Genomic DNA, 25,352 nt, shown 5'->3' with positions numbered 1-25,352 from the left:
AGAACCAGGAGACCATGAGTTCTAGTCCTGTCTTAGGCACAAAGCCAGCTGGTTGACTTGGGCCAGTCCCCCTCTCTCAGTCCTAGGAAGGAGGGAGGCAATGGCAAACCACTTCCAAAAAACCTTGCTGAGAAAACTGCAGGGACTAGTCCAGGTAGTCTCCAGGAGTCAAAAACTGACTCAAAGGCACACACAAAAAAGTGAGGTAGGTTAGCCTGAGAGAGGGTGACTGGCCCAAAGCCACCCAGGAGCATCTATGGCTGAGGGGGAATTTGAACTTGGATCTCTCTGGTGCCAGCGTGACTGCTTAACCACTGCATCACAGTCTAATAATCTCTGAAATTATCCAGAATATGATGATATATAGTTAAAGCTCAGAAGTATTTTGAAATTGATCTGTTTACCTTTTAAACTAGGTTTTTTGTCTTTTCAAAAGCCTACTTAATGACCAAAGGCACTGAATGTGTTTTTTGTTAAAATATATGCTGGTCAAAGACCAAATCAAAGATGATGATGTTGTTTAAATATACGCAGTTATTTTGGAAGCGGTTTAAGAAGAAAATATGGCAAAAATAGTTACGCATCTGTGCTGTCCTGTCTGCTAAAGCTTAGATACGCTCTTTTTGCACATGGTGGAAGCATCTGGCTGGCACTTCTGGAAGCAAAATATTTATTTTAGGTTTTCATTCATTTGTTTGATTACAGCTTTGCATTTGTTTTTTTAATCTGGCTCCACCCACTTCCATCTTTGCTTCACTGTTCTTACCGCTCTTGCTTGGCACTCCGCACAAGACTGAATGTAACTGTTGGATCAAAAGAAGTTGTCATCTCTGATCAAGCAGGAATGCTCTTTCACTTTGACAAAAAGTGAATGTGCCTGTGGTTGGTTTTGAGGTAGAATTGAGAAGTATCTTGAAAGAACCTGTTGTTAAAGGTACTTGAGATACTCCTTCTATGAATTTGCAGTTTTCAATCCGGCAAACAAAAGTGACACGCGTCTGTTGCATCCCTGGCCACGTTAGAGTTTCAAGATGAGATTTCTCCATTTGTAGGCACCATGCATCCCTGAGAATTTCCCTGAAGAAAAACAGGTGGTAGGAATTCTTTTTCATTTGAGGGGTGGAGGGGGGGGTGACCCAACAGCTCTTAATTATGAATTTTTTTAAAACCTGCAGTGTGTGTTGAAATATTGGTCTTTTGCAGACGGATTCATAGATTGCAGACAACTTTTAAAAAATGTTGTCGCAGACCATAGTGCCTCATAGTTCCTGGCTGTTGCGCTGGGATAAATTCCATGCATTGGGAGAGAATTGTACAGCCTGGAAGAGACACTTTCTTGCCTGCAGCCTGAAAAGGAGGGCAGCCTAGCAGAAGCTTTACCAGTTGATTCATCTGATTGTATAAAGTGGCCCTTGGGCAGCTGGGCTCTTCTCTTGTATTAAGCCTTGAAGGAGGTCTTGCTAATTGATGAGGTGTAAATGGCTTTGTCGGAGAGCTGCTTGTGATTCCGAAGGGACACCTGCTTATCCGTTTACACATGTCCATGCAAAGGTTTTTTCCCTCTTCTGTACACAACATGCTGCTCTGTACTGTTCCCTTTCCACCACCTCTTTGTCTGAGGAACTCAGCTGCCTGTAGCTTGTTAACCTCCTCTGGCTTTTCACATCCTCTCCCTTCTTCCCTCCTTTTCTGTGTGTTCCCCATCTGGGAAGGTCACGCAGAATTGATGCAGGGCAAGATGGCTCCAACACGTTCTTTAAACAGCACCTGCTCATTACACCTTCCCTGCCATCCTTCCTGCTTTCTCTTCTGAGCGGCAGTCATTCCGAACGTGCGCTGCCATTTATGCACCCCACCTTCACCTCTCCCCTAACTCTTCAAGCAGAAATCCATCCTGTGGCAATTATTAATGCACAGCTCTAGCTTCCTAGTTAACTCCGAGACCTCAAGGCTATATTTCTACAAAGTACTCAGTATATAAATATGTGGGTCATTTGATCAATCCTTATGTCTGTGAGCTTGACGTAGTAGGTTTAGTCAGCTACATCTTTCGTTGATTGATTGGTGGGGACAAATTTTAATCAGTTTATCAGAAAATTAAGAGCGCTCTTGTTTTCTTGGGGAGTCAGGGGAAAGAGTCTGTGGCTATTAAAATTTAACAGCTAAATTATGTCACATTTTCTTCAGTGCTCTTTCTTTTTACTCTGTGATAGCTAATAATAATTTCCAAGGAGCTCCAATTTGTTGTTTACTCAGTATCCATATAAAAGGTATCTGATCACAGGTGGAATGAAATGACTTTTTTTCTTTTATGAAATGCTTTTTAAATTATAAATATGCAAGGAAAGAGTAGTTAAAAGCAAATAGACTCCTGTAACAGGTATAGAAACCAGATGGTATGTCAGATTCCCAGAACAACAATATGGACACCTTAATGTTGACCGTTGCAGAATTGCCAGTAACTGGCACCGACTGCCATGCCATTAATATGAGAGTGGAGTTTCTGCAGGGAGGTAAGAAAGTCAAAATGGTGTCACAGCTATGCAATCAAAGCCCGACCCCTTTTTGACCCCATCCCTGTGGACACCCCTGCGTGAGGGAAAAAATGAGGTTAAATTGTTCGTATGTTTATCCATATTCCTAGATCATGTGGGATTCTGAAATCTTCTGAATGGATAAAAGAAAATACAAGAACAAATAACATTCAGAACCATGGAGCAGCTCCTTCTCTAAAATAAGCCCTGCATTAAAAGGGAAAGGGTTGGACTGTTCTAGAAAATGCCAGTGTTTTGTATAGTTATAAAAACTGAAACTTTAATTTATTTAGATTTTCTTTTCATTTCATATCTTCTGAGCTTGTATATCTGTAGTGGGATTATGTATGCTTGGAAGAGGAGATGATGTGAAAGCACTAGATCTCCAAAAATGATGTTTGGGCCCCCCTCAAGTTCTTATTTCCAGTTTCTTCCCTTGTAGCTAAACATGCTACTTTAAGCTCAGTTGCTTCACCTGGCTCAAAACCTGACTTCTGTACACAAGAATATAATTGTAGCTGTGTTGTTTTGAGAAGTAGAGCAAAGATCCATTTCCTTTACCCACAGAGACTAGATGTAGTCTGATATCACAAACGCCTAATGCAGAGTTGGTATTTGGTTCACCATCTTTGTCTAGGGACTCACTTAAAATGCAGACCTCATGGCTTAAAAAACTAATTTGGGGAACCTCCTCCTCCTCCTCCTCCTCCTCTTCCTCCTCCAACAGTATATTGCCCAGTGAAGAACTCCAGTGAACCCTGAAGTGTGCATGCTTTTTGGGGCTAGTGAAGTATAATGCTGCTATAAAGTATTGAAAAATAATGAAAATTGCTTAGCTTTTCTTAGGAAATATCAACAGAACAAGCAGTTGACGTACACAAAGTATAGTCAGTTCAACAGCTTCTTTGCTGCTCTTCTTGAGAGGAGGGAAGGGCCTGTGTGAATGATCTGTGCTCAGGAGGCTGACTGATTCAGATACTCAATATGTTGTTAGCTAGATGCTCACGGTAAGGCAGAAAAATCAATGGTAATGGGCTTGCTCATCAACACCTGAACATGCTGCTTATCCATATTTTACAATGGCATGTTTAAAAACCTGTTGGGAATCTCTTGCATTTTGCTGGTGGTGAGGAAAATGTTGGGTATGCGTGGGAAATGGGTACTAGATGCTTGTTTATGTTTCCAGAATCTGTCTCTACATGAATAAAATTAGCACAACCAAATGAGGTTGCTGTAGGGGACTTTTTTCCCACCTCTTTTGTGAATTTGGCTCCATCTGTGTCTTGTGTGTTTCACTCTGAACTGTGCTGACAGAAAAGCTATATTCTTTCTGTTAAGAAAAAAAAGGCAGGGAGATAAAAGGAGGATGTTAGAAATGGAACAGCCATGCAGAGAAGGCAGTCCAGTCAATGCTTTTTTCCCTTTTTACTTTTTACTCTGTTTTTTAAATCCTTAATTCAGTTTTCACTGACCTAGATATGTTGGATAACCATAAACGTGCTGGTGATACTGCCTGGGGATAATAAGATTTATGATCCAACTGGTGACTGTCCAACAAATTTCATGGATCAGGCTGGCAAAGGCTACCGACATACAAAGTCCTTCCATCCTTGTTCTCACTGTCTAGTGATCAAAGCTGCTGTTGCACTTCTGGCTTCTTCTGCCAGCTTTGTTCATCCTGTTGTGGCATCTGCTAAGCCATCGTTACTTCTGAATCATAATTTGCTCCACTTCCAAGTTGGAAACTCATTTGAAAGAATGGCTTCAGTTACCAAGTTAGAGTCAATTTATTACTATAGTTGGTCAGACTTCAGTAACACAGAGCTTCACTTCTTATGAAATAGGGAAGAAAGGAGTGGGATGGTACACTATCTGATATTTTAGAATCAATCCTATGACCACTGATTTGAAGCATGGCTTATAAAAAGTGGACATTTGCTGGGCTTGACTGGTTTCAGGGCAGAAAATGGGCAAGATCCATTTTCACATTTTATTTTAGCAATTAGCTTTACTGCAGTTTAGCAAACTCTGTTTGATCTGATGTGCATTGTTCCTAAACAATGGGTTTGAAGTAATTTGGATTTTAGACAAGGTAACTGTGCACCAAATCCATGAAAATATGGCCAATTGGTTTGTTACCAGTTGGGTGAAGGGGACAGGGTTTGATTTTGTTATATTTATATGTCTGATCTCCAGGAAAAGTTGAATGGCAAGTAGTTGATTGTTTTGTGCAAACCTGATAGTTAGAAGTAACAACAGCTGGCTCCTTTCCTATTCATGGTAGACATTCCTAGAACAGAATCTTTTTGCCAGGCACAGCTCACTTATAAAATATTCTTCATTCAAAAAAAACCAAACAAGCAACATAAATATATGTATCTGTCGTACAATGTTATTGACAGTCTGTTGGTTGTCCCTTGAATCTTTTGTTGTTCTTTTTACTGTTTTCATATGTATGTTATTGTTTTTATGCCTTGTTAGCTGCCCAGAATTATTTGATTAAGACAGGTGACCATATTGATTCGCTAAATATCTATATCTATATCTATATCTATATCTATATCTATATCTATATCTATATCTATATCTATATCTATATATCTGCAGTGGCTATGACAGACCAATGGCCAACTATGTTCCCGGACGCCACAATTGCGGAGGCCATTTTTTGAGCTGCTCTGGAGCCCACTGTTGTTAGTAGAGGGAGGTATAGTTTTTGTTTTCTTTAAAAAATATACAGCCTTAGCAGAAGAAAGAAGATAATTAGGTTGCGAGGAAAAAGGAGCTTAATAGAGAATTAAGGACATTGTCTATGCTTTCTCTAGGAAGGGAGCAAAGGTAAGAATGTGGGAGAAGAGGCAAGGGCTTGGAAGCTGTTTGGTACCTGTTTCTGTGGCTGAAGAAAAGGAATAGAAAAAGCACTGAATAAATAAATAAACAAACAAGCAAACAAACAAACTGCATTGGCTATGACAAACCAGTGGCAGACTATGTTGAAGTTCAGGGATTCCTGGGGAAAGTGGGTGGAAAAGCCAGATTCAGGTGACAAAAAAGAGGAAGATCTGGGGCCAGTTTGGGAGATGCTAGGGGCCAACCGAAGAGCAAGTCAGGAAGAAAACCTCTGAGAGATCCTAGGGAATATTAGTGGCTACATTATTTATGGCAAATGGACAGCTGAGAAGGAGGTTAAAAAACCTTCTTGACTACTAGTCTCTTGTATCTGTGTTAAATTGTGCATGTCTCTCATTCCCCAGAAATGCTGTTGATGAATTAGGAGTTTAGAGAGGAGCAGCAGAAGCTATTAACGGGCCGCAGAGGATTGATGAGGTCCATTACTAACGGGATGGCAGATACAGGCTAAATGATGACTAAAAAGATTGCTTACAAGTGTCTGGAGAGTGTAAAATGATAGAGAAGGTATGCTCTCCCCTCCTGCCTGCCCCCCCCCTCCCCAAATTTAAGCTTTTGATAGCCAAAGCACACACATTTTTGTTAAGGAATTAAGATAGGAAGAATACTTCTTTTTTTTTTAATCTGGAAAAGCACTGTTATTGAGCAAACTTTTCCCGCTCCTGCCATGTGCTAGATTGTACATGTTTTGATCCCTAGTCAGGACAGTTAGAGGTTATTCTGTGAAGGATGGAAGTTGTAATTCAACAGATCTGGAGGACATCAGGTTGGGAAAGGCTCTTTTACAGTGTTTAAGAGTATAAATTACCCAACCCGTATGCTTTTTAGGAGTTGCAGGTATAAGTGTATTTAGAGGAATGACCTGTGAAAAGGTATGGATCATTCTCGACCAAGTAATTCTGCTGGCACAGAACTGCCCATGCCCATTGGAAGGCGATCAGACCAGATCAGTGACTCACACAGAGCTGCACTGAGCAGTTCACCGCACTTCACAAACACAGTTCTTGAGAGTTCTAGGGGTCAGCAGAGATTTTTTGTAAGGCTTACTGAGACAAACAGCTGTACCCTCAGAAGTGGTGCTGGAAGTTCCCTTGCTCGGCTTATTTCAAGCTAAGCCACACACATACAAATATTTGTCTCCATTGGACATATGAGGACATTTGAAAAAGATGTTAAGTAAACATTCTTTCTCTGTGCCCTTATCCCCTTTCGAGCTTGTATGATTCCACTGAGAAGAACTCCGAAGTGGGAAAGGTTTCTATCCCTGCAGAAAAATTGTCTGGGCTCCTTCCAGACCTTGCTGTGAATCAACACAGACATTTGCTCTGGGTGGCTGAGTGGTGATGGTGGTAGTGTGGGCAGCTCCCTCCCTCCCGTGTGATTGCTTGGTTTTCCATTCATATGTAGTGGTTGACAGGGCAAGGAGGTCTCCCTCAAGCCCTATGAAATACAAATGAACTTGTCATTGTGTAGGATGCAAGATGGGCTTGGACTGAGGTTGATATATTAGTGTTTCTTCTAATTCCAGCACTAAAAACACAAGCATACATCAGAATGTGAGCCTTTTCTCTGAGATTTGGTTGTATTTCCACCAACCAAGCAGGGAAGCGCCAAGCTGACAAGCAGAATTTGATAAAAGAATGATCAAGGCCTTCTCAGTGTCTCTGGAGATGTTTGCCTGCATGCATGGGTCCCAAAACTGGGGATGGGGATGGTGAAACATGCAGTATGCAGTCTTGGGCCCCCCGACCCCTCCCAATTTTAAGCTCACATGAGCAGGCTCGACCTGGCCATATATATGCTTTTTGCCAGTCACCTACATTATGCCTTCTCTACTGTAGCCTGTTAGATAACAGGAGATAGGGAGATGAGGACAAATTTATCCATGTCCATGTAAAAGATAGGCCCAGGACCATCTCCAAATAAGTGTGCTGCAGTTTACATATATTTTAAATATATTATTGTTAAATATATTGCAATGTTCATTATGGGTTCTGCACTTGTACTGTGATTCTGGTCTTCATGTAGACATGCCGACAGTTTGCATGTTCTTGAAAAGCAACTTTCCACTTCTGACAAGCTTTTGTAAAATATGCATCCCAGTGTGTATTATAAAATTACACTGAAAACTAATGTATCTAAAATTCCATTAAGAATAAGCACCATACATGTTAATATATTAGTTTTGGAAGAGATTAATAAGGTTAATCATAATTAATCTTTCTAAAAAAAGAGTTCCAATGTTTTGTTTTGTTTTTGTCCCAGGGCAAGATCTTTCCTTTCCCCTCTTTCTCTTTTTTTTAAATTTTCAGTTCCTAGAATAATATTAGGAACAGAAAATTAAAAAAAAAAGAGGAAGAGGGGAAAGGAAAGATGGGACAAAAACAAAACAAAACAAAACACTGATACTGTATTAGATAAGATGAACACACGTTAACGCATTGAATCTTTCTTCACCTATTAATTTCCCAAAGTTTTCCATTAACTGTTAATTTCTGGTAGGTTCAGAGGAAGCTGACTTACACTGGACTTGACTCTTGGTCTGCCTGACCCAGCCTTTCAGAAGCTGGGTAGCTTCCCAAGGTGTATGGACTTCACCTGCCTGAATGTTCAGAAGTGACCATGTTGGCTTGGGAATTCTGAGAGGTTGCCAGGATTGGGGACAGCTGATCTGGTTGCAGTCCCCAGGGTAACAAGCTGAAATAGTAACTGGAGTAATCCCAGTTCCCTTCTTTTCTTCGCCTCACATCTGTGTTAATTACAGCAAATTAACCCTGACTGATGAATATTCAACACTTGGTAGGATGAGTTAAAATGCATAACTTTGCCAAACATTAAGCAGACATTGTTGTTGGTGGCAGAGCATGGTTGCACCATTCCTCGGGCGATTCCTTGCTTTCTACTGATTGCTCTTGTCTATTCTTGCATGCCTGGGTACGTTCCCATTTAGTGAAACCCATCTTTGTGGTTAAAGTTGCTTTTCCTTTTTTTCTGAGTACCATCCCAACAATCAAAATCAGCTTATGGGATGAACTGGAAGGCTTTGGGATGCAATAGGAAGCAGTGTTTTAGAATTTGGCAGAAAGCAAGATTGGATGTAAATATTTAGGCAGCAGAGGAAAAGAGGGGTGGGAAGGAGGAACGCAGCCTGTATTATGGCCAGTGATCTCAGCCACAGTGTGACTTGAATTGTGAGCACTGTAGGGCCTTTGAAAGTTCATGGTTATTCAATAACAGACAAGAAGTCTTGCCAGTCTGCTTCTTCTTCGTTTCCTCTCCAGCATTTGTATTTGGGGGAATGCTATTTTCTGTTTTTTTAATTGGTATTTCTGAATTACAATTTTCAGCTTGGCCCAATATGTCACTAAAAAGCACATAGATGATCCAGATATTTTTTCTCCTTTTTCTTTTTTAAAATACTTGCTTATAATGGGATATACATTACCATTCCCACTAAACCCTCTGGAATCCTGCTTCCATCAGGGCTGGCAGATGGAATCATGCGTGCCATTGTATAAACTTGCCTGCTTGAGTATACATGGGAGACGTGGATTTCCTCAGTAATTATCATCCTTTTCTGTTGTCTAGAAAAGGCTTATTTGAGATGCTTGTCAAATACTGTCCCTTGCCAAAGCATTTACTCTTCTCTTAAGTTAATGGCCCATTTGTTGCTTTGAAGTGATAAACTCTGGCAGTCTAGACTCTTTCATCTTATAAGAACTTCAGTTGGGGAATCTTTTCACCATATTGTTTCACTTCAAAAGAAATACTGACCAACTGTAGGAGGCTTGTTAACATTGGCTGATGCTAAATTAGCATGAGAAATTAATTCAGCCTTTTCGAAGCTGATTGGTTCAGAGCTTTTGCTTTAAATCTACTTCAATCACATCCTTCCCTTGGTTTTTTTCTTTTGAAAAAAGAAGTGATTTCTGTGGATGAAAATGAAGCAGATTTGGGCCATCTGAAAAAGTATTAGGAATCAGGGCAACCCTATGTGTAAGGCTTAGGGATGAAATGGGAGGATATGAGGCTATCTGACCATGCAATGTTCCCACTTCTCCTTGAGTGGCAGTTCACAGCTGTATATTGCAGTCAACTGACAGATTAAACCCTGCGACATTTTCTTTGTTCCTTCTCATGTGGTCTGAGTTAAGAATGTCATATGGTATCACCTTGCTATGTGGCCAGTCAGAATCGGCTATATACCATTGTCTCGAAGGATAACCGTTTGTAGCCTGCACAATTTTTCTCACCTTCTTTTGATGCACCAGGACGGATTTTACAAAGCTGGGGCTGTGTCTGCTTTGTGCAGATATTGTAACCGGGATGGTGCCTCTGACTGTCTGCAAGGATGCCTAATTTTTTTGTGTGAAGTGGGGTTGCATGGGAGACTCTTTATCTGATGTCTTGCTTCCAGCCTGTCAGTCAAGTATGGTGGTGAGATCAGAGATGCTCTGCTTGATGAGAAATAGCCTGGGGTTATGGTAGCCAGCAGCCCTTAACAGGGAGAGGAACATGTGTGCAAGGCAACAGCAAGCACACAGGCTGCTGGAGAGTCTCTCTCCCCACCATCGACGTTTCCTCTTCTGGCACCAGACCAAGAGGACAGAATTCTGGTTGGGGCTGAAAAATTGTGGCAGTCCTCAGCAGCAGACAGAAATCTTAAAAGGTGTAATTCAGGGCCACTCCGTACCTTTCTAGTCACCTCCAAGTATGTCTGCAAAGATTGCAGGGAATCAGCCATAAGCTAATATACAAAGAGTGACTCTCTCTATTGCTCAGGCATGCAATTATATTCTGAGTTAGGCGCCTGAGAAATATTACAAAGATATAATCTCCCCATATTGGGTAATTAAAAAAGAGCACTCGAACCGCCAGAGCACCCATCAAGTTCTATCTTGCCAAGGGAAAGAGACTAGTGCAACACTTCTGAGTTCCCCGCCGTTTTAAATAACTCACAGTGATCATGAGGATGTAGTAATTAATGATGAGAAGATAAAGGGATATTGTCTCTCTTAACCATTTATTCAAAATAATTAAAAGCTCTTTACCAGCCTCCATGTGTGGAGTATGTCTGCTGGTCCCCACTGAGGGTGCCGCGCACATGCAGCAACCACAAGGAGTCTCAATTTTGGTCATGCTCACTGGGTGGCTTAGCAGAGAGCTCTGGAGGGGTTGGGGTTCAGCTGGAATCCTTGTCTGGTGAAACAGACAACCTTGCTAGGAATGGCCTGGGGCAAGTTAGGTTCAGAATGCTTTTATCTTTGTTCTTTATTACTGTTTTAATGAGTATGTCCACTTAACCCATCCCACTCCCACCATGCACTACAGAGTGTGCCATTTGACATTAAGGACCTCTTCCTCAAGCTCCTATGGTAATGCTGATTTTTCTAGTCTGGTGGGCTGAGCTTTTTCTTGGAGGAGGGCTCTGGAGAAAGCGATGGAAATGCAGGAGCTCCTGAGGGAAAGGAGAGAAGAAAAGAGAATGCTCCAGGACTGTCTGAGGAGAAGCCTGAAGATTCACGACGCAACCACCTGTGAAGGGCTAAGAGTTATCAGTCCTTAAAGGAGATGGTCAGGGCATCTTCTGTATACCACTCTGTCTTCTATTTTGGAAGAAAGATGGGACGTAGATCTAACGTACTGTAGATGTATGTGGAAGACGCTCGGTGTGTGGCTCTCATTCCTGGAGTGGAAGACCCTTGCACCTGCTGGTCTAGGTACGTGATTAAAAAAGGCAGACTTCCTCTTTGTGAAAATAATAAGAGTATTATGTGGGAGAACTGATAATATTTCTTGTGTTTTCATGGACTCTAGGTTACTACCTCAGTTACATAGCCAAGTGCTTTCTTCAGCTGGAAGTCTGTCTGTTTCAACCTACTCTATCCTGGGCCTGCTAGCTCCCATAATATCCCAAGCAGCATGAGGTCCAGCCCTTGGGAGGCCACCATAATGAATAGGCCCCCATAAACTACCATAAAAATCATGGATGTTTTATACTTTTAATTTCTGTACAGATCCTAAATACTAGTGTGGTATAGTGGTTAAGGTGTTGAGGTAGGAATGGGGAGAGCCAGGTTCTGGTCCACCCTCAGCCATGGAAGCTCACTGGCCAGTCATTCTCTCAGCCCAATCAACCTTACAGGATTGTTGTGGGGAAAACTGCAGGAGGGAGCACTATGTACACCACTTGGCACTCCTGAAGGAAAGGCAGAATATATATCTAATGAATGAATGAATAAGTAAATGTATACAAATTAATAGGAACAGGTCACAGCAAATGGCAGCAGGTAACTGACCTTGCTTGATCTCATAGAAGCCAAGCATGGTTAAACCTGGTTAGTATTTGGATGGGAGATCATTGAGAAATCCCAGTATTATAGGCTAGACAGAAAGTGGGAAAAAAAACCCAGTTTGGAATAAGGCAGTGTTGATCCATTTCTGTCTTGTTACCAAGAAAACTACCCAAAGGTGTCCATGCTGCAGCCAGCAATCAAGCTTAATATGGGAGACTTTATTAATAATATCAGAGTATTACAATATTTCACAACAGTAGCTCACAGGTGATTATACTATCTTGCTAGCTAAATTATGCTAATGACAATGATGATCATACTAAATAGGAAAAATCCAAGTTAAAATTTGATTTGAATGGAACCTAATGTGCCAATTATACTCAGTTCAAATTTTTTTTTGCTAAAGCCATGGTTGGAGATATTTTTATTAGAAGCATGGCAAGGTACAGCTTAGTAGCAAATTAAAACTTGCTAGTGGTTCCTGATTACTATGAAAAGTGCAGTCATTTAAAACTGGCCTGTTGTCTGACACAGATGGTCAAAAGATATTGTTAGTCAGACATTGTCTGCATGAGTAGGACTGTTCTTGACATCTTGGATATTATACCACTATAAAGACTGCCTGTTTCAACTTGCCAGTTGATTGACATCATGGCTCTCTATCTCTGTATCATGGAGTATACAGTATACTTTGTAGACTGTAGCAGGTGCTTTGAAAATCAAGACACAATTGCTTTGAGATGCTACAGAAATAATGGATCTCCTTCTTATATATGTTGCTGCTATGGGGAAGTGGAACAAAGAAGTCTTTCTAGACATCTTTTTTGTCCTTTGAGCCTTTTTCCCCCACTTCCTCCTCCAGGTGCCACACATCTGTCAACTTTCTATCATGGCACCTAGTGGACTTCTGTCATGCCTTGAGCCAAGGCTGTCTCATCATTCTTTCCTTTTTGTCTGCCTTTTCCTAATCAACCTCTTACAGTATATCAGCTCAGGTGGCAGCCTTCCCCTGACTCAGCTCCTTGCCTTCTCTTGTTTTTCTCATTTGTCATGACTATCTGAGAGGGCAAGGTTTCAGGCCAAGAAGATGTTTAATCCTGAAGAGCTTAGGCCAAGTTAAGATCTTCTGTAGAGCTCCTCTTCCAGTTCCTTCATTCCATAAGGAGAGGGAGAGGATTTATTTAGCAGTGGCACCTGGTTGTAGAATATCCACAGAAAACTCATCTGCATCATCTTGAAGGTCATCTTGCCACCAGATGAAAAGCTTATTGTTTTCCATGGCCTTTAACTTGAATAATTTTTCCACCCTGATTTCTTTTGAAGATCTGTACATTTTGCAACAGTTTTCCATATACTGCTGCTACTGCAAACTTTGTTATATTTCTTTTATCCCAAATGGCTTTTTGTTGTTGTTGTTGCATTAAGTTTTATGCAGCTGGCTCAAGAGCTTTTGTTCATGAATGGTACATAAATTATTTAAAATAAATAAAGTGATTAAATTATGAAGATTATGAAAATACAAAGCTGCCTTCTGCTAATTTAGCCCATTTGTCTCAATACTGTTGATCCCTCAGTGGACTCAAGCAGTGGCCTTTGTTAAAAACAGATTTTTGGGGATCTTGATTTGTATTAGGAGTCCTTGGAAAGAAAATGGAAGGCTAATCCTCCCCCACCTCCTCATCTGCATCTTCATCTAATGGAAGAATTCTGGTTGAAATTTAAGATTCCTTTTAATTATGAAAAAGTGTGTGTGTTTTTGTTCAGAATAAATCACAATTTGGGGGAGAATATTAATCATACCTTAACAGATGATTCTGGACTGAAATTTAAGGTCATTTTTAATGATGGAAAAAGATTATTTTTGAAAAATAAATAAATAATAACGGTGGCTCTGGGTTTAAATGGGTTTTAAAACTGAGCAGCTTCTTTATTTATTATCCCTCTAAGGCCTGATCTGGTCATTCTTTATAAGCACCATTAGATAGACTCCCATTTTAAAGAATGGTTTGGAAGGATGTAATGAGAAAACTGGTTGTTCTCATGCTGCATAAAGCTGTGATTTAGGAACTGGCCAGTATGTGGGTGCCATTCTTTGCCTGTTTTATGATAAATCAGGTGGGCCAGAGCAGGGTTTGTGACCTCTGGGGTTTAACATTTTGAGGAGGGCTAAGGCCAGAATGTGTGGAATGTTGATTCAAAAATGGAAAGGAGCAGGTTTTTCATTATCCTCTTGGGTTTTTAGTAGGGAGTTATTTTAGGACTTGAACTACAAAACTTGCCCAATTCCCGTTTCAAATTGCAGGGAAACTGAAACTGATTTATGGCTAATTTAGCTGGGGCAGCCCTGGAGGTGATAGCTGTAGTTCAGGGGCTGCAGGTTATCTGCCAGTGATGTTAAATAATGACTGTTTTCTGCTCAAAAATTAAATCAGCTGAGAGTAAGTAATAGTGCCAGGATCTAATCAATTCAGTTCGATAAAAGTGGCGCTATGTGTTTGCCAAAGCCCATCAAATATCCAAACTAATTCAAAGATACCTGATTTTATTAAACACAGTTCAGTAATTCACTCTGAAGATTTGAACTGAAGGAGTGATTCAATCTGATCACCTGGAATGAAACTTCAATACCGCTTTACTGTGTATCCATACTGCTGTATATAACATTGGTTCAGATAAAGCCATCCAAGTTTATTCTGAAGTATCAAAATACGTTATATCTTTATCTGTTTGCCTTTCGTAAGAATAGACCCAGTGGGTTTGAAACACCAGGTGAAATCGGAATGGACCTTCTTTCTGATTATATACAGTTATTTCATAGCGCATTCACTTTTGCTGCAATTTAAATGTAACAACTTCCTTTGGGACGTCTTTGAAAACCAAATTTGAGACATAGTCTTAAATAGCCAAGCAGATGAAGAGATCATGCTGAAAGTACATCAGAAGCATTTATTGTGTAGCCCAGCTAAATTTAGACTCCAGAGCTTCCAACTGTGCTGGGAGAACTGGAGGAAAAGTTTGGTGCCCTTGATAAAAAATCTGGGATCCAATTCTCTTTGGTCTATAGAATAATGCTTCCTGGGTACTCTGAGACTCTCATCTCCACTGTCAATAACTTTAAAACTCTGTGAGAGAGAGAGAGCGAGTGAGCGAGAGAGATGACTGCTTATTCCTTCTTACAAGTAGCAAGAATGACTGTGATTAAGTGAATGGCTTTCAATCAGTGGTGATTACCATGTAATAAATACTTAATTAACCCCCCCCCAAATCCTTTAGATATGTCAGATATCAAATTTTTCCAAATCTAAAATAATGAAATTATTTTTTACCTGGGATTACCTTTTTTTTTTTTTTACCTGGGATTACCTTTTTTTTTACCTGGGATTAAGCTGACAAATTCAAATATAAATTTGTCCTGTGAATCAGTCAATACTCATCAACCTTAAAATCAAATAACTCATTCCTGATTTGACATTGGATGTTAGCTTTTACCTCCTGAAAAAAAGCTACTTTATAGGCCATCATTCAACAGAATAAGTTTTTTTGTGGTTGTTCTCCATCCTGTAGAACAGACCCTTTTACTTTTATACTAAAGTAAAAAAGCATGCAGTATTACACTTAGAAGTTTCTCAATTGTACACCAGGTATTTCTTAAAGGAAAAGTATGTACTAATTGTTAAAAAAAAAAAGGCCTCCTTTACTGTTACAAGCACTATCTACAGCAAGCATTTGAGCTATATATAAAGAAAGGTATAAAACATCTAGATTAGTTGAGGTTAAGCTGTTTTAAGTCATGGTGATTTTTAGTGGAAGAGTTAAGCAGGTACTTAGATTTCTTTTTGCTGCATTCATTTGAGCTTAAGAGAGCTTATCTTTGGATAGATCATGGACAATACATTTACAGGCAATTTTAGAAATGGCTTAAAGCACAAAAAAAAAACTTAAGTTGCTCTGGAACAGTAATTAGATGTCTCTACTCATTCATTCATACATTGGATTTACTTAATGGGTTGTTTGGTGAGGAAGAGAATAGTGTCCTGATTTTTTTTTAAAAAAATACCATCTTTTATTGCTGTTTTGCAATCCTCAGTTTGTCAGCAAGCCAAATGTATGTGGATAGTTTTTTGTGAGGATAGTAATTATTCACCCAGCATCTGAAACATTCATGTAACATTTTAGGCATGGGCAGAAAATAACCAGCATGAAGTGCTGGACTGTAGTACTTCTGTCTTCCTCATCTTCTCCCCAGGTGGCCAGGGAGAGAACTAAACTAGGATTTAGTTCTACTTCGCTTGATTCCTGACTTTCCTTTCACGTGAACCTGAAATCTTACCATTTTAGTTTTCCAGGGAAATGAGCCAGGATTATAGTCAGTTTGGTTAACCGTTGACTAAGTTTTAAGCTGTAATCAGTTGCTAAAGATATAAACTACAGGCCTTCATTAGGTGGTTTGTTCTGCAGCTGATTAGGTTTATTTTGAATCATGAACCCTTCTCATTTTAGGAGGAATGGTCCTAGCATTAGGCAAAGTGAGGTAGTAGCTTCAGGCAGCAGGTGCTGGATAACCTAGTGGGGGCATTTGGGAGTAGACATATTCCTTCTTCCCCAAATGGCCCTATTTCTCAAAGGACAAAGTTGTATGTTCCAAGAAGACTGGGGTGTACCACCAAGGTACCATCTCTCTCAGGTACAGCTAATCATGCTATCCCATCACTCTTAGAATCATAAAATCACAGGGTTGGAAGGGACCTTGGAGGTCTTCTGGTCCAGCCCCCTGCCCAGGGAAAGAATTCTTAGACCATTCTGGACAAACGGCTGTCCTGTCTTTTCTTGAAAATGTCCAGTGATAAGGCACCCTCAACTTCAGGAGACAGACTGTTCCATTACTTAACAGCTCTCATAGTCAGGAAATTCCTCCTTAGTTCAAGTTTATTTATTTATTTATTTTTATCAAATTTTATCACTGCCCATCTCCCCCCCAAAGGAGGGACTCTGGGTGGTTTACAAGTTTGGATCTCTCACTGTAAAGCTTCCACCCAAAGGTTCTTGTCCAACCCTCTGGGGCTAGGGAGAATATATCTACTCCCTCTTCTCTGTGACATCCCTTCATGTCTGGCTTTACTAGTCAAAGTAAGATTGAGCTGCCAGCCTGGATAGATTGCTTTATTTATTTAATAAAAAGGGACAAAGGAAAAAGAAAAAGCGAATAAATAAATAAATAAATAACCAAAGAAAAAAAAGAAAAAATGGAATAACAAGATAAATTGTATTGTTAAGAGCTTCTTATGCACATGTTTATCTATGGATATGCATTTTTTTACATTTGTTCAATGAAAGATGATTATATTTCACTGTGATCATCCATGTATAATCTATGTCTATAGGCAACTCTTTCATAAGACACAAGTAATGTCAGTTTTTCAGTCCACTGAGTAATTGGGGGCGTATGTTTGTCTTTCCAGTGTTGGAGAACTAACCTCTTGGCAATAATAGGGGCACAGGGAATAAATTCCTGTTGTCCAGCTGTCAATTTCTAGGTAGTAGAAATACATTGTAATTGTAAATACTGCCAGTGGGTGGCAACTGACTAATGGTATTTATCTTGTAACCTAAAAAAACCTCAGTTATCATTCACTAGTTCAGCCTTTCTCAACCTTTGACCCTAGAAGAACCTTGAAATATTTTTCAGGCCTTGGGGAACCCCTGCAAATTCTGCCTCAAATATAGGCCGGAAGTTACAAAATGATTATATGCGTTTCATGTGTAGGTCTGTATACAGTATATGCATTAACAAGGTTCTTAAACTAAAAATAAAGAATGAAACTTACCTCTTTAATGTGAAGTTGCCCGCATTTGAAATAATTTTTTTAATAAATCGTGATCTCCCAGGGAACCCCTAGTGATCTTTCGTGGAACCCTAGGGTTCCACGGAATCCTGGTTGAGAAACCCTGCACTAGTTGATCCAGTGTAAGGATCCCAGCACCCATTCATATCTTCCATAAAAAAATTTTTTTTATCAGTTTTGAGGTCTGAATTGCCCCATAATGTTAATTTAGCATGAGAAGAACAATCCAAACACATTTTTCCCCAGAAATGATATATCTGTTTTTGAACTGATATAATAGAAATGGAAGATACAGCAGTTCTATCACATTTTGAACCCCAAAGGGGTCTTGTTAAGTAAAAGTGTTATATACAAATATTCTAAAAGGATCCAGGAAGGAGAATTTGCAGTAAGTGAAGATGTCCAAAAATTGCTATTAGTCAAAAGTACATTTCAAGATTAGGAAACCCACTGTGAGGGAGTGAAGTTGGGGTTGCTCTCTGTGCTTGGGAAAAGTAGCTGCAGCCAGGCAGAAATGCTTGTCACCCCATTTCCCTCATGCATTCATTCATTCACAACTTTACAAGCATCCAAGCTGGCGTTCCAGCTGCCTGTGATAATTGAGCCACACCCTGGCGTTTTCAGGGATGTGCAGACGTCCAGAGGCAGCCTTACCCCACCCAGGCTCTTAGCTTACAAAAACAAATGCTAGGACAGGGTGGGGAGGTGGGTGTGTAGGAGAAAAGGAGATAGGGAAAAGGCAAGCAGGTGAGGAAGTGGGAGATGATGTCTGGAGATTGACAGCTGTTACAGGCAGGCAAGAGGACTATCAGTCAACTGGCAGGACTGCAAGCAACAAGGTAAGCAGCATATCCTGGTGGGATTCCTGCCTGGAGCTCAGCTGGAATGCTCGAAGCAACACTGCTTAAGAGCAGAGCTTGGAGCTTGGCCTGCAGCTTGGCAGCAACTAGAAAAGGAACAGCCACACTGAGGCAGCACCTCATTCCAACTAGTGCAAGAACATCTGGAAAAAGGCAAACGTTGTATGCTACTTTACAGACTTTGAGACCTTTGTTTGAACTGAGTATTGAAAGACTGAGTGTTAAAGATGTATTTATGTGGCAACAGCAACTTGCAAGTCTTAGAAGGGTGGAGTTGACCCAGAGCAATACCCTGTTGTTGGGGAAGGTGTGTGCTGCAATAAAGCATTGTGTACAGATTTGCTACACTGTGGTGTGCCCAGTCCTTGGAAAGCAAATGACCCCCCCCCCCACCCACCCCAACTTTAACTGACAATTGCTCCAATCTGAATGGCTTCACTACTTGGAAAGGGGCCAAGCATCAAAATACAGTCAGCCCTGCATAAAGATAAGCAGGATCTGGGCAAAATGAAACCATATGCTGTATCGTGGTTCTTTCTTCTGCTCCTTCTCCATCTCTTCCTCCTCCTGAAGAGGGAGGGAAAGTAGGGGAATTCACTTGAGCTCCACTCTGCTGTTGCATGTGCTTAGGTGAATCATCCAATTGTGAAGAAAAAAGGTGTGCTCTTCTCACAAACTATATTTCATTACATATGAATGTACCCTGTGCTTACCGACTTGCAGAAAGGAATCTATATTTTGCCCTTGTGTAGCAGTATACAGTTTTATTGGTGACTCGAATTGCCGCCAGCTTTTATCCAATGCAAAATGTCTGATCCAGTTATCACTGACACCCCTGCAGGCTGCTGGTGAGCTTACATGATTTCCTCCTTGCCATCTCTGCTCGTTGCCGAGACAGCTGTTGAAAAACGAAGGGAAAGTTCTTGATTTATTTATTTATTAAACTTATATAGCCACCCATCTCACATACTGTACGTGACTGATGTTGGGTCAACTGGAAATCTCTTGACATAAGGGACATTGGGATTATTATATAGGAAACAATATTGCAGGCAATGGCTAAAACTTTTTAAAACTAGGTTGTATCTAGCAATTGAAATAGCTTAACACACACACAGCAACACACATTTTAAGGATCTAGAGTTTAGATACCTATTGCCAAAAATGTGAGTAAACGTTCAAAGGCAAGGCAGCTTAAAAGTAGCTGCATCCGTACCAATGCTTTAGTTGTTTTGCCACTCCATCCCCACAGAATAGTTTTGCAGTTGTTTGGCTTGATGTAAACATCTGGACCTATTTTTGTGTGTTAATTGCTAGAGAGTTCTTAATTTACAAGTGCTAGCCAATCCAATTGTTTCTTTATTCAGGAAGCACAGGACTGTTCTTCATAAACAGTTCTTGACAACCTTATTACTGACTTAGATGGAGTTGCACTGTTAGCTGTTATATACTTCGAATGAATTGATGCCTGTGACTTTTTGTAGCTTTCTGAAGACAGCTTGCAAGTTCAGTCCTTATAAATTCTTCTGATTTGACCAACCCAAATTTGAAAATTTCTCTCCCTTGACTCCAGTGGTCTTGAACAAATCCCAAGGACTGTTAGGCTTTCTGAGGTGCAGATGCTCAGGAGATAAGCCATGATGTTGCAAAGAGGGTGGAGCTAATAGAAGAGGAAGAGCCTGGTAGGAGAGGGAAATAGTGTCTATGAGCCACAGAAGGATGTTAATTGAAACTTGCGTCTGATAGAAACTGATGAGTAGCAAACATTAAAAGAAAACCACTTGAGACAAGGGTAAAATAACTAATCCTTTGCCTCTTGCCCATCTTTCAGAAATGCTAAACAGCCCAGAGAAGAACAAATCCTAGAAACTTCTGGTCAAACCTTGAGACCAGGCAACTTTCAGACCTAAGCCAGCTATTTTAGGGAATAAGGGTATTAAGGACTACAGTAGACAGAGGAACAGGCTGACAAGATTATCATCTGCTGAAAGTTAAAAAGAGTGGAAGTTGTAAAAAGTTTGAAGGATACTTCTCTTCAGATTTGGGTTGCGTGGTGCTTGCTTTGGATATGAGCCAGAAGAAAGCTGTGCACACAGTTCTGACACTCTTTTTGGCTTTCAGAAATGCTTGTTTACTTGAGATTTTTAAGGATTCTTTCATTGAATTTCCTGGGTCATAGGTGACAGATGGCTGGATGAGCCTATTCAAATTCATCATTTTGGATTTGTGGGCTTTATGAATAAATTAAATAGAAGCCAGAGAAAATGAAATTGAGATTTCCAAGTTGGCCAAGTAAAAATGCTGTTGTATTTTGTTTTTCTTCTGCTACTCAGATCCTGCCTGCATAACAGAATCATACAGTACATCCCAGATGCAAAGTACAAATTATGTGGCTTTTGAGTTTCTGAAGGGAAATGTTTATATTTTGGTTTCCGTGCTATTGTTTCTGACTGGTTACAAGTCCATACTACTAATGCTGTACAGACAAAGAAATATTCAGGAATGATAGAGTTGCTCCCGTTCTCCTCTTCTTAAATGTATTCTCTTTCAAGCATAGCTTGACACATGTAGTTCCTCTGAGAACAAGGAGTGGCAGGTGATAGATAAAGGTAGGAGGTATAAAGTCAGATTATTTGTGTAGGAAACATTTTAGTTGGTGGCAACATCCAAAATCAAATCTGACATTCTTCCAGAGTTCTAGGGAATGCAAATACAGACGTGCCAGCCAATAATGGGAATTGCCAGGCAATAAATTTCAATTGCAAGCAATTGTAGCATGTCTCTATTGTGTATAGTATGGATCCTTTCAAATCAGTTTTTATAATGCTGTTGTCCTGCTTCAGTCATAGAACTTTCCAGAAGGTTCAGGGGTCACTGTATTCCATCCATTCCATTCCAATTTCCCCCATGTTTTCCTATCAGAAAAATATCCATTCAAGAGGAAAGAACAAACTTGGCCTCTCATATCCTCTGGTTGATACCACTAACATCTTTTAGAAGACCTTATCTTTGCACATGGTTGTCTGCTGATAAAAAGGAAAAGAAATCCTCACTATCTCCAGCCAGATATCTAGGAGGCAGGGCATGGAGGTAGCAACATTCTTCTGTTAATTCCATCAGCGAGTATGCAGTGGTACATAGTTGCTGAATGTGGAAATTTAGTTCACTTAATATGAGTGTCTTCCATTAATTCATTTAATTTAAGCCTTTTCCCATTACTGCATCTTGGGCACCCAGTTTCATACAAAGCATACATTTTATAGAACTTTATTCTGCCTACTTTGAAACTCTTGCTGCCCATATGTTCCTTAGGTTTAAGGAACCATGTTTATAAAACAGGTGGTTTGGGGACTGCCGTTCACTGGTACGTATGGAATTACATGTAAAGTGGATGAATCTGATATTTTTCATTTCTTTCCATTATGAGTTTTTCTAATCATTAACTTATTCTGTCTAATTTCTGCCTTTGTGTTTGTGTGTGCATGATTCCTAATGCATGTCTTTACGTAGTCCAGAATTTTTTTGCAACCAGTTTTCCTTATATAATAAGCTTCTTTGTACCTTTTTCTAAAATGAATATTTGCATTATTTTTGTACTTACAGAATGTCCCCAGCATACATATATTTATTTGAATAACACACACATATTTAAAAGTTTTACAAAAAACAAAAAAAACTTACACAAACTAATAAGAAATAAAAGAAAAAAGAAAGAAAAAAAGAAGAAAGAAAAAGTACAAAAAGAGAGAACAAAAAAATGAATGAAGCTTCCAATTTCTTCTGCAACAAATATAAGTACAATTACAAAATTAACTCCTACTCTATGATTACAAAAAAAAAAGCTCACTTTTTTCTATTGTCCAGTTTTTTTCCCTAATCATCAAAAGTGCATCTTGTTCCGTTTCATGCAAAAAGTCTATGAGGGGTTATTTGTTTGGATAGCTGTTCTGTAACATTCTGAAAAAGATAAATACTGAATGTTAATTATATCCTGACTTACATCCTGAGAAATGTGAATTTGTTAAGCTGATATCAAAACACTGTTTCTTCATCCACACTAATTAGAAGATGCATAGAAATGTAATAATTGAAGAAAACATAGGAGAAATAGTGAGACTTTGGCAGAATCAAGAAGGGCATGTATATTGACATATACGTGTGTGATTTCTTGGGAGTGCGGAAAAAGATGCTATGCAAAATATGTGTGTGTGTGCTTTCAAGTCAATGTTGACCCCTGGAGACTACCTGGACTAGTCCCAGCAGTTTACTTGGCAGGGATTTTCGGAAGTGGCTTGCCATTGCCTCTTTCCTAGGGCTGAGAGGGAGTGACAGGCCCAAGGTCACCCAGCCAGCTTTGCGTCTAAGGTGGGACTAGAACTCACAGTCTGCTGGTTTTTAGCCTGGTGTCTTAACTGGCTCCGCTTATGAAAAATATACTGAATGCAGAATTAGAAAAGACTGTTTCTAGTCACTATGGATGTAAAGACTATTAAGTTTGGCATTACATGGGTAATGAAACTGGAAAATTAAGAAGTGAGAAGGAAAGCTGATATTGGGATGGGGCTGGGGATGTTTACTTATTTTTATATGTATAACTGACATTTCCTCTAGCAGTTCTAAATGGCATACCTGTGGTCTCCCCCAAATTGTATTCTGACATCAGTCACCTTGTGAGGTAGGCTGAATGGAGAGAAAGTGTTTAGATCAAAGTCACTCACAGGTTTCCATGGCTGTGTGGGAATTAGATCCTAGATCTCACTGATCCTAGTCCAACATCTTAACTATTCCACTACCTTTAGGTATTCTGCACCACTCTTTCGAAATCTACCTGTAACTATGAAACCAGAACAAACATGGGGATAAGGTTATAAGCTAATGTTTCAATTTCCATCATTTGTAGTGGAATGTGCTTTAAAAATGTTCAGACTGTACATATAGCATGCAATGTAGTACGAAAGTTGAGCTTACAGTGAATGGGAAATGCTCCAAGGGAGGTCTAAGTTAGTGGGTTTTGTGCAAAAAGGACTTCCCCAGGGCAGCATGTGTGTAAATTTTTAGGATAAATAAGTAAACAATTTATAAAATAATGATTTATGTTTATTCCTTCCAGTAAGATACTAAATTGGGGGGGTTTTCAGGGATAGTCTGTTCAGAAGAGCTGGTGAGAGAGCTTTTGTCTATCACTTTCTTTTATTGCAGACCCCCTCATCTCTTTTCATGTGGAGCTGCCTGCCTTTGATACATTGAGACCTGTGGCCTTTCTTGTCCCCTGGAATATCTGTTCTGGTACCTCTGGTTTGTGGACGATGCTGGAAGTGCTGGAGAAGCTAAATGGATCCTAACACCATCAGGAGAATGAAGGAGCAAGTGATGATAATGGTTTGGCTATGGATAATGTGCCTCCTTGGCCTAGCATCTTCTCTAGAAGGTAAATGCAAAGTTGATTCACTCCATAATGGAAATATGATTGATTGATTGATTGATGATATGCCATCAAGTCATTTTTGATTCCTAGTGACCACTTAGATAGATTTTCTCCATGACAATCTATCCCTAACCTGTTCTTTCAAGTTTCCCAACAGTGCACCCATCGCCGCTGTAACAGAATCCATCTATCTTGCTGCTGGTTGTCCTCTTCCTTTCTTTCCTTCTACCTTTCCCATTGTGTCTAATACTTGTCCACAACTTGTTTATTTACTAGTGGCATTTGCTGCTGACTAATATTTTCAGAGCTAGCCGAGGATCCTTGCTGAATGCTTTAGCTAGGCAGTTTTGCTGCTGTGAGCACTGATTGTTGAATGAAGCTTCTAGGTATTTTATGCCATATATATGTTATGGCTGGAGAAAAGCAGATCAAAATTCTCAAGTCTTGAGTTTTCCAGTTCTCTAAAAAAATGAACATCCAGAGGCTACAGATTCTTTGGCTTTTATGGTGCATCTTGTCTCTGCCCCACTATTTAATTTATGTTGAATAAATAAATATTATCAAATATGCCAAAGGGCTGGTTTATTATTAACCCCCCAAATGTCTTGCCATTAAGCATCTGTGAATCCTGAAAGACATTGGAATTATTTGGGTTAGTACAAATTGCCACACAGCAAAAGGTAACAAAAAATACTACCTCTGATGGCTTTTTTAAATTTAAAACTTCTAGTGCTTGAGGTTTATAGAAGGAAAAAAAAACCCTTCAAAATGTTGCTAAAGAAAGTACAAAGTGATAAAAATCTCAGATTGAAATTTAATATAAAAACTTTGTGGGTTTAAGGCAACAGCATAGGAGCACCTAAGGAGCCACTGAGAATCTTGCCGTTCTTAATAGCCATCTTTGGATGGTATTCCTGGGGAATTAGCTCCCTCTTGTCTTCTGAACTTCTGTGGATCCACTGTAATTAATGAAGTAGTGAGAAAAACATTCTACTGATTTCATGGCTGATTCAACCGTTGAGGCAAGAAAGTATTGAGCTCAAACTAGTTTTATTTGGAGAATATAGTTATGCAGATGTTTGGAAGGAGCATGTTCATCTCAGCAGAGTGACAGCTTCATTAAAATTTAGGGGAGAAAACTACAGGTATGCAAATGGAAGAAAATGTAGGTCTTATTCATAGGTAAATGTTTACTGTTTTCTGAGGGTTTTTTTTTAACTCAGTTACCAATCATGGTCTTGAGGCAAGCATAATGGGGATTCAAAATATATAAATATATACTTGATTGTATACAACTGCTATGACTTCTGCACATGCAGATGTTTCAAAAAGAGAAGAGAAAATGTCATGGCACCACCATGCTTACCAACTGACTCTTTATTATTGTTAACTCATACAGTAACAGGCTCCTATGCATAGGCACTGAGAGCCAAATCTTGGGACTTAAATATGATATGGTGCAGAAACAATTTAAAGTGGTGCAA

General features: G+C 39.7%; 1 protein-coding gene across 1 annotated transcript in view; it reads left to right on the top strand.

Moving 5' to 3' along the window:
* The window catches only part of LOC134491187 (ephrin type-B receptor 5), a 182,931-nt gene that overhangs the window by 6,229 nt on the left and 151,350 nt on the right, over positions 1 to 25,352 (top strand). Inside the window, exon 2 of the mRNA XM_063294762.1 lies at positions 23,643 to 23,871. Within this exon, the coding sequence (XP_063150832.1) occupies positions 23,775 to 23,871 (97 nt within the window). The 5' untranslated portion in view covers positions 23,643 to 23,774. The remainder of the gene's footprint in view (positions 1 to 23,642; positions 23,872 to 25,352) is intronic.

The sequence above is a fragment of the Candoia aspera genome, chromosome 2 (assembly GCF_035149785.1).
Source record: "Candoia aspera isolate rCanAsp1 chromosome 2, rCanAsp1.hap2, whole genome shotgun sequence".
Classification (NCBI taxonomy): Eukaryota; Metazoa; Chordata; class Lepidosauria; order Squamata; family Boidae; genus Candoia; species Candoia aspera.
This window is presented reverse-complemented; position numbering and strand designations above follow the sequence as displayed.